General features: G+C 49.7%; 1 protein-coding gene across 1 annotated transcript; it reads left to right on the forward strand.

The window, feature by feature from the left end:
- Positions 1–503: 503 nt before the first annotated feature.
- On the forward strand, positions 504–10,840 carry ENDOD1 (endonuclease domain containing 1). Its single transcript, XM_066544715.1, has 2 exons — positions 504–1,050; positions 6,777–10,840. The coding sequence occupies exons 1-2, from the start codon at positions 757–759 to the stop codon at positions 7,908–7,910; spliced, it is 1,428 nt and encodes a 475-aa protein (XP_066400812.1). The 5' UTR covers positions 504–756; the 3' UTR covers positions 7,911–10,840.
- The last annotated feature ends 5,076 nt before the right edge of the window (positions 10,841–15,916 follow it).

A 15,916-nucleotide genomic window follows, 5' to 3' on the forward strand; every position in this document is an offset into this window, starting at 1 on the left:
TTCTTAATCTCTTCTGAGAGAGGGTCTCTCAAGATGAGGTGATGCTGGAGGGTTTTGAATTCCCCATACAGCGCCAGGAGAGATGGGAGCTGAATGCCTTTCCCAAGTATCTAAGCAGCATTTGGCTGGCAGCAATAGTGACGACAGACACCCCAAAAAGGGACAAAGGGGGCTCCCAGCAGCTCCAGTGTTGCCACCTCTCTTCTATCTCTCCCTCTCCTTTGGCCAGGCTCACAGCCGGAGAGAGGACAGCTAATACTTTCTTTGGGGTGGTGGAATCTGACTTTGCAGCATCCCCTCTGACAGCCTCAGGAACATTTCTGGCTGTGTCAGCCAAAATTCCTGCCGGGGACTGCTGCAATGCAGCACACCACACCCCCAGCCTGGACAGCCGGTGCCGCTGCTCAGCTCCAGCCCTGCCGCCGCCCCGGGCGTCCCTCCTGCTGCTCGCGTCGCCCGAGAGCCCCGATGATTGCGGGTTGCCGGGCATCCCCTCCCGCGGGCAGCCGCCGTCCGTCCGTCCGTCCGCAGCGTGTGTCAGAGCACCTCGCGCGCGTTCCGTGCCCCAACGCGCCGCCTGCAGAACGCGCTGCCGCCCGCAGGGACCGGCCGCGGTTTCGGATTTCATTCGCCTCGCACGCTACACCCGGATTCCAGACGCCTCCTGGCCTGGCTGCTGCATGGACTCTGAGCGCAGGTCCCCTGCCGTACCCAGCGGAGGCACACGGCGCTTCCCTCGGCTCCAGGGAGTGCACCATGAAGACGTCAATTGTATTCTTGCTTTGCATCTCGGTTTTCCCAGGCTTTTCCCAGGGCAGAGTTGTTAGAAAGGATGAAACTGGTTTTGCCGAGTGTAACGTGTTCTTCTCTGGACAAGTCCCACCCGAAGGATTTACGGAGCCGTTCCACGTGAAAATCTGTCAGCAGTACAACAAAGAGCCACGCTTTGCAACCCTCTACAGTACTAAGGACAAAATCCCTCTTTATTCAGCTTTTAAGTTTACAAAGCCAGCTCAAAGTGAGGAGGAGAACTGGCTGGTTGAACCGCAGGTAAGGCAGCTTTTCCTTTGCTGAAAAGTGACTCTTCCTGGAGAACGTTTCCTCTGGGGTGAAGCTGGGACTAGAATTTGGCAGAGGAGGCAGGAGCTCTGCTTGTTGAACTTCTGTTGGTATGAATTTAGCATGAGCAGAACTTATTTTTGTGCTTGGAACTGAGCAAACAAATAGTTTCTTGTCCCAGGGAGCTTGTAATGAAAACGGAGAGGCTGCTGCATGAAAGTGCAGTGCCAGGGGAGAGGAAAGCCCTCTCTGACACCAGTGATGTGTTTGTCCTGCCCAGCCAGCTCTTGAGGGCAGGGAGAGCTGCTGGTGGGTTAAGCATCGCAGTGTCAAGTTCAAGTTTGTTCTGATGCCAGTATGATCACAGTGTTGATAGGGACTCTTTAGCTTCACTGAGCAGAGATAAAGCATCCATTTGTGGTTCACCAAGTTGATGCTGCAGCTTTTCAGTGTGTCCCAGTGTTGCAGACTGAGGTAGGAAAATGAGCTGCTGTGTTGTGGGGCGTGCAGGTTTCAGTCGGGCCAGAAATATGCAGTATAAAATGAACTTTTCCAGAGCCTCAATTACTTTTGTCTTCCCTGTCACTAGGCATGTTTAAGCAAGGCCTTCAGGCTGTTCGATTTAATGGAAATCCTTTAAAAACTGGTGGTGCTGTAAGAAAACTTCAACTCTTCTCCCTCCCCCCCCCTCATGTTTTAGATTTTTCAGCAGTGATAAAGACGAATATTGTAGCAACATCAGGCTACCCCATCTGTTGAGCTCAGGAGAGATTATCAGTGTGCAATGTGCTTTGTTAGGGCAGGAATGGCTGCAGTGTCAGAGCAGTGTGTTGGGAGTGTGGCCCTCAGCTACTGGATGTTGCCACAATCCAGTGGGGTGAAGCTCACCCCTCTGCCAGGAGAATGCTATGCTTATTTCTCTCATGTGTGGTGATGAGATACTAAGGCCACGAGGCCACAGGCATTGAAGACAGGAGATATTAAATGGTTATCTTAGCCTGGACTGTCTTCTGGCTCTCTGGGCTGGGTTTTGAGTTGCAGGAGTTTCTAAAGGCCTTTTGATCTGAGCTCCTTCCACTTCACAGGTAAGCTGTGGGAGCTTGCCCTTTTAAAACAGAGGAAACTTTTTGCAGAATCTGTCATTACTGAGTTGTGGAAGGGTGGCAAATTTTTAAAGTGCAAAGGGGACCTAGGCTGGCAGAATCTTTGGTCAGTACCATGGAGGCAGCAAGGTAAAGCAGCAGAGATGAGATCCTTTCCCATTTGCCTTGGCCAGTGACACCCTTCATCACCCCTAGCCCCCATATCTCCTCCTGCTTCTTGTGGTCCAGCTCTCCCAACCTTCCTAGGTAGGCTCAGGAGCTGTTCCTGCCGCGGAACAGTGGCCAGCTCCCCCCCATCACCCTGTAACTTTGGTTCCCCTGGACCTCCCTTGAGCTGGCTTCTCTGCCCTTCCTGCTCCATCCTTTTGACCCCTCATCTTGTCTTGGTTTCTGCCAGCACTCCAGAGCCCCAAACGGTGTGTGTCCTGTCACCAAAACCTTCTGTGGCCTAAGAAATAATAGGGCAGGTGCTGCATTTGATCTGGCTTCTCCAGAGCAGCCTCACAGGTTGACAGTAGCTCTTAGTTGACACTAATGGGTCTCCTTCATCCAGAAGTGAAATGCAGATGTCTCAGAGGCAGGAGTTAGGAACTCTGCATTTCCCTGGAGTAACCTCTGACTGAGACAGAGAAGTACTAGGACAAAAAACCAAAAAAAAAAAAAAAACCCACAAAAACCCACAAACCAAAACTGCAGAAGAATATGTAATGGGAGAAATCAAGAATATGAAAAATTCCTATAACTCAAGAAATAAGTGCATACAGCCCTCTCAGACACTGCCACTTGGAGGAGAGAGTGGGGAAGAGCTTTCACACCCATTGTGTGTGTTCTACCAAGGCTAGGTCAGCTGGCTGCTGAAGGGAGCCCTTAGCAGCACCTGCTCTGCAGCACAGCCCAGTGAGCTCATATTACCGATTTTCTGGGTAATCTCCTTGCCAAGACAGGCATAGCTGGGTAGGGGCTGGCTCAGCTGCACAGTGGCATGTGCTTGCTCATGGAGATGCAGACACACAGCAAACGGAAAGAAATCACTATACAAACACGCTCAGCACTCCAGTGAGGGCCTCAAAGTTGTCATATGCTTTTTTTTTGGGATAATGATGTAAGCGGTGAAGGCACCATCTCACTCCCTCCTCAGGAATGTCTGCCAGAGAAACAAATGCCAAATGTAGCACAGAGGCAGTAATTGGGTGAGAAGTGTGAGGAATGTCAGTGCCACCCACCGCAGATTGGCAGCTGGAAACAATGAATTAATTCAGCAATTAGTGAAAAATTAAAGAGCGGGAAGGGTAGGCTGATGAGCAGGGTACTGATGGGACTCCCCCAGGCACAGGTCTGAAAACCTGCTCTGCCACAGATTTCCTGGGGGTTGTGAGCAAGTCACTCAGATGTCTTTTACCTCACTCCATTTTGGTTGTCTGGAAATCTCTGTTTGATTCTTTCTGTAGCTTAGAGAGAGACAGAAAACTCCGGAGTTGCTTTTTCCATCCTAATTTATGAGGGGCTGGATGAATTACCTTGTGTTTTCATTTGGTTAATGGCTACTGCCAGGCAGACAACCAAGGTGAGATTCTTGCCCAGCTATAGTGCAGTTACCTCTGAGCTGCTCCTGCAATCTCTCTTGGTAGAGTCAAGAGAACAGGCACTTCTAGAGCCACTGGTGAAGGTCCTACTGCAGAAACTTCAGTGTAAGGCTCAGTGTGCCTCTTCCCTGAGGTATGAATCCCAGCTAAGGTTGATCAAACATTTCCACTTCAATCAAAGGTGCAAAGGTGTCTGAGGAAGTAGTGGTGGGACAGGGAAGCTGAAGTTCAGGGATCCTACATAGCAGGGTGGGGAAGGTGGGGGGTGGCAGTGTCCTGCCTTGTCAAATGACCAAACTCAATGGAAGCTGCCTGCCCTAATAACTGTGTGTTGCCATACTTTTAATCCCCCTCTGCCTCCCTCCCTTCTGTCAAACTGCACCCTCCACTTAGTGACACCCATCAATATTGTTATGTGCTAACATCCATACAGGCTGCAGGCACATTAGTTGTTTTTAAACCCCCATTCTATGATAGGGAGTTTACCTGTCTGCTTAGATTTTGCCCTGAGCTCTTCCAGGTTGTTTGGACAGGTGGCTTCATGGCTGACTCCATGAACACAGGTATGTTTTGGGGTGACACAAGCCAGAAGCTTTTTGAAGCAGGGAGGAGGGGTATCTTGCAATGCAGATTAGATGCAGTGCTGAGACAGCCTGCCTTTGGGATTGAGCTGGAGGAGGCATGGAAACCTCAGGTACACATTAGTTATGACAAACCATAATAGGAATTATTATAAGCATAATTAGGTGATGTCAGAGCCTGACACATGAGCAGCATACAGTTGCATTTTTGTCATATTCTTTTTTAATTGCACCCAAACAATCTTGATGGTAAGTGCAAAGGCCTGCAACTGGACAGGTAACCAGGGACATATTTTCTTGATAGGATCCTCAAGGTTTGCATGCAGCAACTCATAGGGAGAGTTTGTTTTGCTTCGTGTAGGTTGGTAATTCCTGCCAGGAGGCAGAGCTGATCCATTTTAGGTCTGTGTCCTTGTAGATTGGCAGCACTCACCATGGGAGTGAGATGGGATGAGTGTCTCTGAGAGGGTGTCAAACTCCAAAGGGTCATAGCACTGAGGACAGTTCCCGGACACAGCCTCACATCTATGCCCAATCCCCCTCACCTCTTCCATGCTATTTAACACACTGGGTGCATCCCTTGTCCCATGGCACACCGTCACCTCATCAGAAGGGGAGAATGGCAAGGGAAGGGGGGGCAGGAAGAGACAGTGATTTTGTGGAATGCAAAATGTCTGGCCTCATCAGCCAGCTGCAGCCTGTTGTTTGGGGTCACTGAGCAAGAGGAGCAGAATAAGGCAGCAAAAGTGCAGAATAAGTCTTTTTAAGTGGTGCATTTGGAAAAAGCTGTGACTTGTGCATCAGCACATGGGACTCACCATGATCATCCCTCCTGAAGCAATAAGCACCAGATACTTCAAAAAAAAAGCAAGAAACCTCCTTAGCAGGAGGTGGGGTAATGCAGCCTTCTGCAATGGCCAGGCTTGGCACTGTGACCAGGCTTGGAGCAGAGGGAGCCCTGCGCCTTGACTGCAGGGGTTTGGCTGGTGCAGGAGGCCAGCCAGAGCTCAGCTCCCAGGCAAGGGTGATGGACAGTTGCTGACACTGGCCCTTTCACCCTGACAGGCTTGTGCAGAGCTGTGAGGAGGTGATGTGCCATTAAGAGGATGCAAACGCTATGTAAGGTTGCAAGGACATAGTTGGGTATCTGTCCAAGTGCACTACAGGGTGGTCAGGAGACAAGGATGGATGACCTGGCAGTGATTCAAGGTAGACTATGAGCTGTCTGTCATAGGTGTCTCCAAAGTGCATATTATATAGTGCAGTAAACAATTTATGGGCCAGGGGCAAAGGCAGAAGGTTTAATTGGGCCAGCACAGTGCGGGGACCTGAGGGCCGCACCCTCTGAAAAAGAGACTACAGAAGGCAGTGACTGCCAGAGATCATCTGCTACCCCTGAACTTCTAGCAACATGTTCACCCTCTAATTTGAGGGACAAAATGACAATTTGGCACAGCCCTCTGGAGCGGCTGCAGGCAGTGTCAGTAAGAATGACTATGGATCAGACAGAGCTGTGGTCACCTGAGAAGGACCTGAACACACCCTGACATTTAGTGCTTCTCCTCCCACTGCTCTTTACCTCCCCTGCCCACTCCCTTCCCTCGTGCATGGCTCCAGGACAAATTCCCACTGCAGTAATTGCTACCTCTGGCTCCACTGCACGGGAGCCACAGACACAAGCAGGTAGCACAGATTCCATCGAGGGCCTTGGGTGATGGCACCCTCACCCATGTTATGCCAGGTGGTCATTAAGGATGAGGTTCAGACTGTTAATGATGTGAGGATCAGGTTACTGATGACCAGCCCTGCAACAGCCCTAGGAGCTCACTGCTGTGTCTCCTGTTCAAGGTGGGGTAGCTCAGGTCATCTGACATGATGTCTGGTTTCATTCTTGCTTCTTAGACAATAAGCAGTGAAAGGTAAATGCCTTCTCTAGACATCTTATACACCATGGCTTGCTTGGTTTTTGTTTTTTGTTTGGTTTTTTTTTTTTTCTTTCCCCATGACTTGGATTTGATAGTTCAGAGGGGCTTAAGTTAAACCATGGTTAAGTTCTTAAGTGAACTGCAGGTACCACCAAAGTAGGAGGTGAAAACATGACCCTAAATCTAGCCATCTATTGGTGTTAAAAATCTCTTCTAGGACAAATTACAAGTCAAGGCTTGGTATGTGGTGCCTGGTGAGACTTTTAAGTCTGTGCTGTGCTGTATACCAGGCTGAGAGCTGCAAATATCCTTTGGAGCCTAACCCAATGTGTTTGTCAGAGAAGCTGAGTAGAGAATACACTCCTCTGAAGCACTTCAAGGAAGGTAATGAGAGGATGCAGGATATAATCCAAGGCACAGCATGTACTAATAGTGCTAATGAAAAGTACATGTGAGGGCTCATTTTACACATTGTTTTCTAGGAAGGTGAATTGCATGCAGTAATGTTTCTCTCTACTCTTTCAGATAGATGATCCAGAAAATGACTTGCATGAAATGGTGCATGAAGCTGATATTGGTGGCACTGTGGCCAACCTTGGTGCAAATCAAGCCCTGACCTCAGACTACGTGGGCTCTGGCTATGAGAGAGGCCTTCTCAATCCCAGTTTTCTCAATGAGAAGGATTTCCAGATGGCCACTTACACACTCACGAATGCTGTCCCTCTGAGCCCGGCTCTGAGCAAAAGCTGGCACAGAGACATTGGGAAGGTAGTAGAGCAAGCTCTGATCCCTCACTGTTCCAAGATGGATCATCTATATCTCCTTGCAGGTGCAGTTCCTTCCCGTGTCCAAGTTAAAGGCAAGGTGTCGGTGCCAGAGAGCCTCTGGCTGGCAGCCTGCTGTGATGCTTCAGAGGGATGGTCCTTGGGACTAGTAAAAAAAACCAATGATGAAAACAGCTTGGCAGACCTCACAGTGAGAGAGCTGGAGAAGCAGCTTCTACCAGGAGTTCACTTGTTCAAGGGCAACTGTGGGAAAGACAAACAAAGCCAGAAGAAAAGAGAAGCAGTATTGCAAGCTGTCAGTCAGATCCGCTCTGGAGAGCAAGTAGGAACAAATAACGACCAGGAGACCAAAGAGAATGGCTTGGTGAGAAGAGTGGCTGGCATCATTGCTACCCCTTTCATCAAACTTCTGGAACTCCTCATCTACATCTTTGTGGAACTGGTGAAATTTGTGTTTTATTTTCTGTGGCTTGTTGTAAAGCGAGTTGTTGGCACAATTCTGGGTGGAGTCTGCAGCCTGTGGAATGGGATGGTGTCCTACCTTAAAGCCATCAGCATGGTGCTCATCAGCATCCCCTATGATGTTGGGAGGGTCATCATCAACATCTTCCTGGGCTTCCTGCAAATTGTTCAAGATGTGATGTCCCTCACCTACAGGATCCTGAGCATCCCCGTGGGATTCGTCCTTCACCTTGCTGCTTTCCCTTACCACTCCATCTGTGCCATTCCCTCTGTCCTTCAGGACATGGCCACTGGGATCGTGGGCACCTTCTCGCTGGTCATGGATGCCACGGCCGCGGTTCTGCATGGCTTTCATTACCTGGCTTGGCACATCCTCAAACGGTTTGTGCCTAAAGGCTCTTCTGGGGACTGAGAGGAACAGAAACCAAGGCTGCAGATACATGGAATAAAGGAGGAGTGGGGCAATGCTTTAAGATACGTGGCCAAACGCTGTCAATTTCATTCTGGTATTTATTGTAGTGACATTAATAATAATGAACTGACTGGGGAATAACAAGGAGGGCCAAGGCGATGTCACTCGGGGCCGCCACCACTGTAACTAGAGTTCTGTCTGCTGTAAAATGTTCGGGTTTTATCGGTGCAGGCCACAAAGTTTCTGTGATTTGCAGGTGTCAAGAGGCTTCCTCTGGGAAATGCACACTAAATGTGGTATGAGGTAATTTCCTTCTGGCTATGATGACACTGAGACTTATGCAGTGGCAGTAAGCTCTGCAGAAGCCCAGCCCTTCCGAGGAGCAGGTGGTGGTGGTTAGGGAGGACATGAGTTACAGAGGGTTACTGGGACTTGATGAAAGGAGAGGGAGGCAAGAGTGCAAGGACTTGGGGTGGGAAACAGCAGGGAGCAGAGTGGCATGGGGCAAGGTCCTGCTATTGACTGCATTGCTCATTTCTCTGATGTCCCACTGGTGGAGGGGGTGCAGCTGGGTATATCTCATAGTCTTCGGGCCTTTCCAATCTAAAATTGCATGGATCTTGCTGCAAGGAAGGACCCACTTCCCATTTTTTTTGCATGGTGGGAAAGCATTTTTCCTTAGCCATACCAAGGTTGTTTTCCCCCAACCCTTCCTTGCTGTCTGGTGACCACTGATGGTCTGAGCCCTGAATCTTCAAGATGTGGTGTTCTCTGAAGGTCTAAACCCACTAATACCTTAGCCCTGAAGCCCTCGTGTCTGCTTCAATTCCCAGCAGATCTGGGAGCCACACTTTTGGATTCAAATCTGTTGCAAACTGCCTTGTCTCCCTTGAGAGCTGACTGCTCCTGAAGCACACAGGGGACTATGGACTATCAGGTGGGAGGAGAGGCAGGAGGGATCCTGGGCTGCAGCACTTGTTTTGCTGGGTGAAGATCCACACACAAAGAGATACTTTAATGTCAGAGGCAGAACCAACTCCTCTTCTGCACTGCACATCCTCTCTGCTCACTCTTCACCCCTTCTTCCCTCTGCCAGCATGAGTCATGTCCCCCAACATCTGTGAAATTGGAGCTGGGGCACATGTCAGGGCTTTGCAGGGGACCAGCAAGTGTTTGCAGCCAGATGAGGGTCATAGAGACGTCTGCCACTGCTGGAGAAGGCACAGGAGTGCTGCCCTTCCCTGGGGCTCAGCAAGGGGCTTTGGATCTCTTGGTGCAGTTGCCTGCAGGAGGGAGGCTTCCTGTCTCAGCAGCATTTACTTTGGTGGGACTCCACGAGGTGTTTGGGAGTCCTACATACATGGTTCCTTCCTTTCACACCCATCTGTGTCTCTCCCTCCAGCGCCAGCTTGGTGTGGACCCCTGACCTACTGTAGCATCCCATAATGAGTCCCAGGAGTGAGCAAGCTGGTGCTGCCATCCCAGTAGTGCTGTGTTGGTGGTGGCCTGTCCTGGGTTGAAGAGAACTCAGTTACTAACATGACAGCTTTGCCTCTCTGCATCGTGCAGCAAGGCTGAGCTGGCGTGGATGGATTCAGAGGGAAAAGGAGATTTGGCTGGTTCATGATGGGACAGAGTTGTTTCTTTAGCTCAGGGGCTGTGTTCAATGCAACCAGATGTGTGTGCACATCCCAGCCCAGCACACCCTGGCCAGGTGGCACCCTGTTCAGCAGTGATGCAAATGGCAAAGCTGGGGCTGCCAACAATGGTGATGAAGTGGGGAAACAGTGGCATGAGTGGAAAGAGAGGATGACTCCTTGCCTCGCCCTTCATGGGCCACTGCTGTTTCATGGAGAAAGAGAGGCTGCAAGCAGAGCTGGCTTTGTTCAAAAGGAAAAACAGCTTTTGGATGCCAGTATGGGTTGCAGTTGGGTAAAGTCAGTGACATTTTGCTATAGGAATGTTGGGTGCGAGGGGCAAAGTCACAGCTCCTAACAGGCAGAGAGCAGCCAGTGGATGCTCTCCAAACTGAACTTTGCATGTCTGCCCACTCAACATGCCTGGTCTGCTGTCAAGACAGATGTGGAGCTGATTTCCCACTCCCTCATGAGACCCTGTCTTAATCCTGGTACTCCTCAAGGGCTACGTGGCAGCTGTCAAGGTAGGAAAGAAGCCAGCTCAAGCCCCAGGGGATGCTAGGGTGGGGTGACAGGATCCCCAGCAGCCTCTGAAGGCAGGTGTGAAGGTGGCAGCTCTCAACTGCAGCCCAAGCATTGGGGAGAAGGGGTAGCTGCCCCCCACAGCTGTCTTGCACCTTCTGTGTGACCTTGTTTCTGGCCCATTTTAGCTGCATGGCACTGCACAGCAGCCAGCCATGCACTTCCTGGGGCTCTTCCCTACACCCGAGCCCAGCAGCCCCTGTATCCCAGGTCCACCAGCATCTCCAGGGCAGCTCTGCGGTCACAGTGACATGGGGGCTCATGTGCTGATAAGCAGCAGAGCTGAGGCACCTCAGGAGGTCTGCACTGTCAGTTTGCCACCATCACTGGTACCCCACCTAGCTCAGGCCAGCATGTCTCTGCTGCAGCCATGACTTCTGGCAGCAAGTGGACTGTCCTTGAAATCCAGGGTGCTGCAGCTCTATAGGATTTGGGCAAAGGTGCAACAGTATTATTAAAATTGTCTTAACATGCTCAGATTTCAAATGCTAAGAACAGTAACTGGCATGGGGCATTTCTCTTCTGTGCTGCATGTCTGAGCAGGCAGTGGGAAGTCTGCCTTGAACATCAAGCAATTATCACAGAACAAGCAACATCCTGCAAAAAAACACTGTTTGAGATTCTTCTTATTTAGGCATGATTTATGGCTCCTGAGCTTTACTCTATCCTTGGAAACGTATGGCTTCAACAAAATAAAATGACTTTTCCTAAGAGGGGCTGGTATCATTTTTTGTCACAGAAATGCAAATGAGATAACAACCTAGGGTGTCCTGACTAATCAAGAAAACAGCAGCAACACAGTTTTTCCTTGTAACAGCTTGACATCTGATATTAATGGCTCTTTTGTGCTTTTTAAACACCTTTCCTCTCTCAAAGCGCTCTAAGATTCAATTAATTAAGCTACAGAATAAGTAGGTAAAAGCTGAGGTGTTGCAGGCAGTATGACTGTGTGTGTGCCAGGAGAGGGGATTGTTTTATTCTTGTGAGATGCAGTGAGATGCACCTGGAGTGCAGCATGATAGCCAGTTTCATACAGAAATCACAGCACAGCAGCACAGTTCTTAGCTCACAGGGAGAAACTCCCTCTTGTGCAGTGCTGGTCCCTGGACTGGCTTTGTCACAACTTCCTTACCTTCTCTAACAGGGGTAATTATGTTCCACTGAAGGTATGGAGGTCCTGTGATGAGTAAACCAGATGCTGGCACCTCCCTTTTGCAGGTACCTCTCTTTGGGCAGATGAACCCCTGCAGCTGAGTGTATCTGTCTCAAGTCTGCAGGGACTGGTGAGGCACTGGTACAGGTTGCCTGGAGAAGCTGTGGATGCCCCATCACTGGAAATGGTCAAGGTCAAGTTGGCAGGTTGGATGGGGCTTTGATCAACATGGTCTAGTGGAAGGTGTCCCTGCCTTAACCAGATCACTCTGAGCTTTGACACAGGGGTCTCTGCACCTCGAGGTGCCCCTTGTCTCTGCTGTATCCACCTTGGGGCTGGGCACCCATAAAGGCAGAGGGACTCAGTAGCCCTGCAGGACAGCCCCTCAGGCCCTCTGGGTCACACCTCTGCTACCAGTGCACGTTTTGAAGCTGCTCACCTTGCATGGAGCTCCATCAGCAGCTCTGTCCCTCCCTCTGGTCAGGGAGCTGCTCCTGTTCAGCAGGGAACTGAGCCATGCTTGCTCACAGGTTATCTCTCCAGTGTAGCCAGTGCCAGAAAATGGAACAGGTATTGGATAATAAATACCAGTGTAACTCGTTTGGCCAGGAGGAATTGTCTGGGAGCAAGGAGTGTGAGGTGTGTCCAGGGTGTGTGTGTATTAGTGAGGTTGCAATACTGTGCGTTTGGCATGGGATGATTTCTCTTTGCTGCACAGACTCCTGGGCTCTTGGACTCACTTTGGTGGATCTCACACTGGGTAACATCTGTTATTGATTTCCACACAACTGGTGTTTCCAGCCAGGCAGAAACGCCTAAAGACTTTCCAATGGTGTTAGTGTTACAGCTGGTTGGAAAATCTCCAAGGAATTATATTCTGTCAGAATGGGGTGATTTATCATACAGTGTTCTTTTCATGGCAAATTACCATTTTTAGTGGAAAATAGTTTTCAAGTCCAGGTTGGAACAAGGACAGGAAACATCCAAGAGCAGCCCAGGGTCTGGATTAGCAGTTTGGATGTTGACATTCAGCACCCACTCCTGCCTAACAGCAGGTTTGGCATGTGAACGTGGCTCTTTCTGTCTCAGAGGCATATCCTTCAGCCATGGCCCATCTTAGCACATGTGTGATTTTATTCCATTTGTAAGGGTGAAAAAACCCTGTCTCCTTCCCAGAAATACTGAAATTGTGACAGTGTTCCTGGGAGGTAGAAGCCATTTTCTACTAAGCCAGCAGCAAAGTTGCCTGCAAAACTGAAGCACAGGCTTCAAATTCTTCTGCAGTATCATCTTTATTAATAAGTTGATGTTTTAATCTAATTTAACATGGTGAAGAATGGACATCTGGAGCAGATGTCACTGTGTGACTTTTCCAAATCCCCAGTATCTGCTGGTAGGAGATGGTTATGGACCAATGCCAGGAGCTGCAGCAGGTGGGCAGGACTGTGCTCGTGAGCAGGGGAGGATATATGGGAGAAGAACATCAGACTAAATAAAAGGAAGAAAATTCCTTTTAAATGAAGGTAAATTACAATGAGTAAAACCCTGGTACATGTTGTCCAGAGAGGTAGTAGGTGCCACAGCCCTGGAAACATTCAAGATTAGGCTGGATGGGACTCTGAGCAACCCGATGTGGTTGAAGACGTCCCAGTGAGCTATGTGGCCCTTAAAGGTCCCTTCCAACCCAAGCATTCCATGACTCTGTGAAACCAAAAGGCCAGCAGCTAAACAGTGAACAGTAAGGGCTGAGAAATGGTCTCTGCTTGATCCGACGCCGACCAGCTGCTGATGTGAGTGAAGCAGCTCCAGAGGGATGATACAATAGACTCATGGATACATCACTTTCTGGATTTAGGCCATCTAAATGTAGCCATTTAAAATTTCTTCTCTGCAGGCACAGGGGTCCCTGTGTTCAGTATAAATGTGTCACATGGCTTTCACTTGGGCCCCTCAGCTGGACGCCTGAAGCTGGGACCAGTGAAGCTTGGCTGGGACTGGGGGCTGATGGGGCTTGTCCCATCACCCTTGAAGACCTTGGAGGTGTCCATTGACATGGTTCACCCAGATGATGGTACGGGTGGGATGGTGTTTCCCACAGCCCCTTGGAAGGGGTTAATAAATCCTTCCATGCAGGTAGGACTAATATCAGGGCCTGATGCCTCCTGAGTGCTGCTGGACATGACCTGCAGTGCTTGCAGCCACATTTAGGTGGTGGTGGGGGGGTTATGTGTGGCCCTGTTGAAACAGATGGGATTAACCACAGTGTTCACCTCAACCACACAGCTTGGCCTGACCTGTGTGGAATGAAACCAGCTCCCAAAGAACTTGGCCCAATTTTTTTGAGTTCATGGAAAACATGTGCATTTGTGGGTTGGATGAGTTCATCCCTCACCCTCAGGCATCTGCAGGAAGTACACCTTTGCACTGGATGTGACAGCCTGCATTTGAAAACACCCCTACACCTACAAAAATGAGATGAGTGTCTGATGTAGGGCGAGGGGCTGCCTTCCCAGGGATCTGTGAGGGCACAGAGCCCATGGCTGCAGAAGAGGCTTGAATGGTAACAGTGGCTGTCCTGGTGTCAGAGGGGTGCAAATCTGAGGCTCATCACCACAGCAGCTGAGGATGACTACTCAGACAGAATCATTAAGGTTGGCAGAGACCTCTAAGATCATCGAGTCCTACACAGCACTACCAAATGCACCCCTAAACTGTGTCTCCAAGTGCCACATCCACATGTTCCTTGAACTCTTCCAAGGTGGTGATTCACAATTCCCTAAGCAGTCTGCTCCAATGCCTGACCATTCTTTTATTAAACAAATTTTTCCTAATCTCCAAACTAAACTTCCCGTGGTGCAACCTGGGGCCATTTCTCTTGTCCTGTCACTTGCTACCTGGGAGAAGAGACCGATCTGCTCCTGGCTACAATCAACTTTCATGTGTGATCAAAGACAAGTGAACAGGCTCAGGCTCCAGTGATGAAGGATAATTTTGTTCATTCCCAGATCCTGTAATACTTCAGATCATGCCCCCATTCCCAACCCAAGGGAGGCTCGGTGGTGTAGGATCTATCTGGGAACCTGGTCCCTGTTCTTTATTTCTCTGAGGGGTTTATTCAGAATCTCATTCTTTCTCCATCTCCATCGCCCATTTCCAGCTGTGAACAGATGCAGGTGTTCAACACTGAGCACATTCCCACAACGTGTCCTGCTGGCACTGCTGGGGCCTCTGTGGACACGGCACTGAGGCTTTGGACCTCTGTGGTTGTGGGGATTTGCCCTCAGGTCCACTAATTAGAGCTGGTAATGAAGCCTCCAATGGAACCATTCCTGTTCCTGTTTTTCACAAAAAATGTATTTTTGTTGTTTTGTTTTTTCATCACGAAAAAAAAGAAAGAAAAAGCCTAGGGGTTAGCAATCTAATACCATGTTTTCAGCTGATATTTTCAGCATCACTACTGTATTGCAGATGTGAGCTGCAGTTTCACCTTCTGCGAGCTGAACTCTGCATCCCAATCGCATTTCCCCTGACATGGAGGGTGGAGGCGGATCAGAGTCCCCAGGAGATGACTCAGGGCAGATGTCACCCTCTGGTGGAGTCTCTGCCTCTCTCCATGCATTGCAGAGGGAGCCAAGAGAGAGTGGCTAGGTAATTTTGCAAAGCAAATTAAACGCCTGTGTTTAGGCAGCACCACCTCCCCAGCCCAGCCCTGCTGGTGCTTTCAGGGACATAAGTCAGCAGGGCAGAGGTGGTCTGGGCTGAAGCTAAGCCCCCCTCCACGGGGCTGCACATTGTGGCAGCAAACTGCTGGGGAACTCCTTCCTGAGCAAGTCAGCACTGAATGTTGCAGGTCACTGCTGAAAAACTTCTGTTTTGACTGCAATCACATTTTGTTGCATTTGCTGTATCTAGTTTTTGGCTATGTTTTATTGCTGGGATATACAGACACTCTGAACACCAGCCCTAGGCAGGAGAAGGAGGAGAAGAAGGGCTTCCCTTCTGCAAAAGCACTTTCCTGCAGTCAGAAAGGTTCCAGTTTTGCTCCAAGGGAAAAAACATGGAAGATGAGGAGGGTTTTAATTTAGCAGGGAATACAAATGCAGTGATCATCTTCCTTATATATTGAAAAGCTTACAAAAAAACAATGATGTTTACGTGAGCTCACTGGCAAGATGAATGATGTTATTTAAAATCTATGTAATTCCAGCTTGGGTTTGTAGAGCCTCTGGTCCTCTGCCCAGGTGCCTCACCAGATAACTCCATCATGATCCAACTAAAAGCTTCTGGGGGGAGTTTTCATGACCCCACATTGCATAAAATTTGGTCTAATTAAGGGTGTAGTGCAGAAATGAAGTGGTGCAGGTGGGTGCACTTCAGTTTATGTACACTTGGGAGAGCAGATCCACCGATGGCTCTGTGCAGGGGTCTGGGGCTGGTCACCATTTCTCCCCCATGCTATGGCATGAGGAGATGGGAAGAAGCAAAGGAGACCCCAGCAGAAGTGGAAATCCAGCCCTACAGCTGTGGGCTTGCTTGGGCCATGACTGGGGCAGCCAGTCTCCATGGGCAGTGGCACACCACTCTGCTGGCTACCCTGGAATGCTCGTGGCTTCTTGGCTCCAGCCGGGAGCTGG

This window comes from Molothrus aeneus, chromosome 2 (assembly GCF_037042795.1).
Source record: "Molothrus aeneus isolate 106 chromosome 2, BPBGC_Maene_1.0, whole genome shotgun sequence".
Lineage (NCBI taxonomy): Eukaryota > Metazoa > Chordata > Aves > Passeriformes > Icteridae > Molothrus > Molothrus aeneus.

Bases quoted from the DNA above. Each gene is read 5' to 3' on its own strand.
- ENDOD1 (XM_066544715.1), top strand. From the start codon at position 757: ATGAAGACGTCAATTGTATTCTTGCTTTGCATCTCGGTTTTCCCAGGC. The intron at 1,051-6,776 runs GTAAGGCAGCTT...CTACTCTTTCAG, and splicing joins ACTGGCTGGTTGAACCGCAG to ATAGATGATCCAGAAAATGA.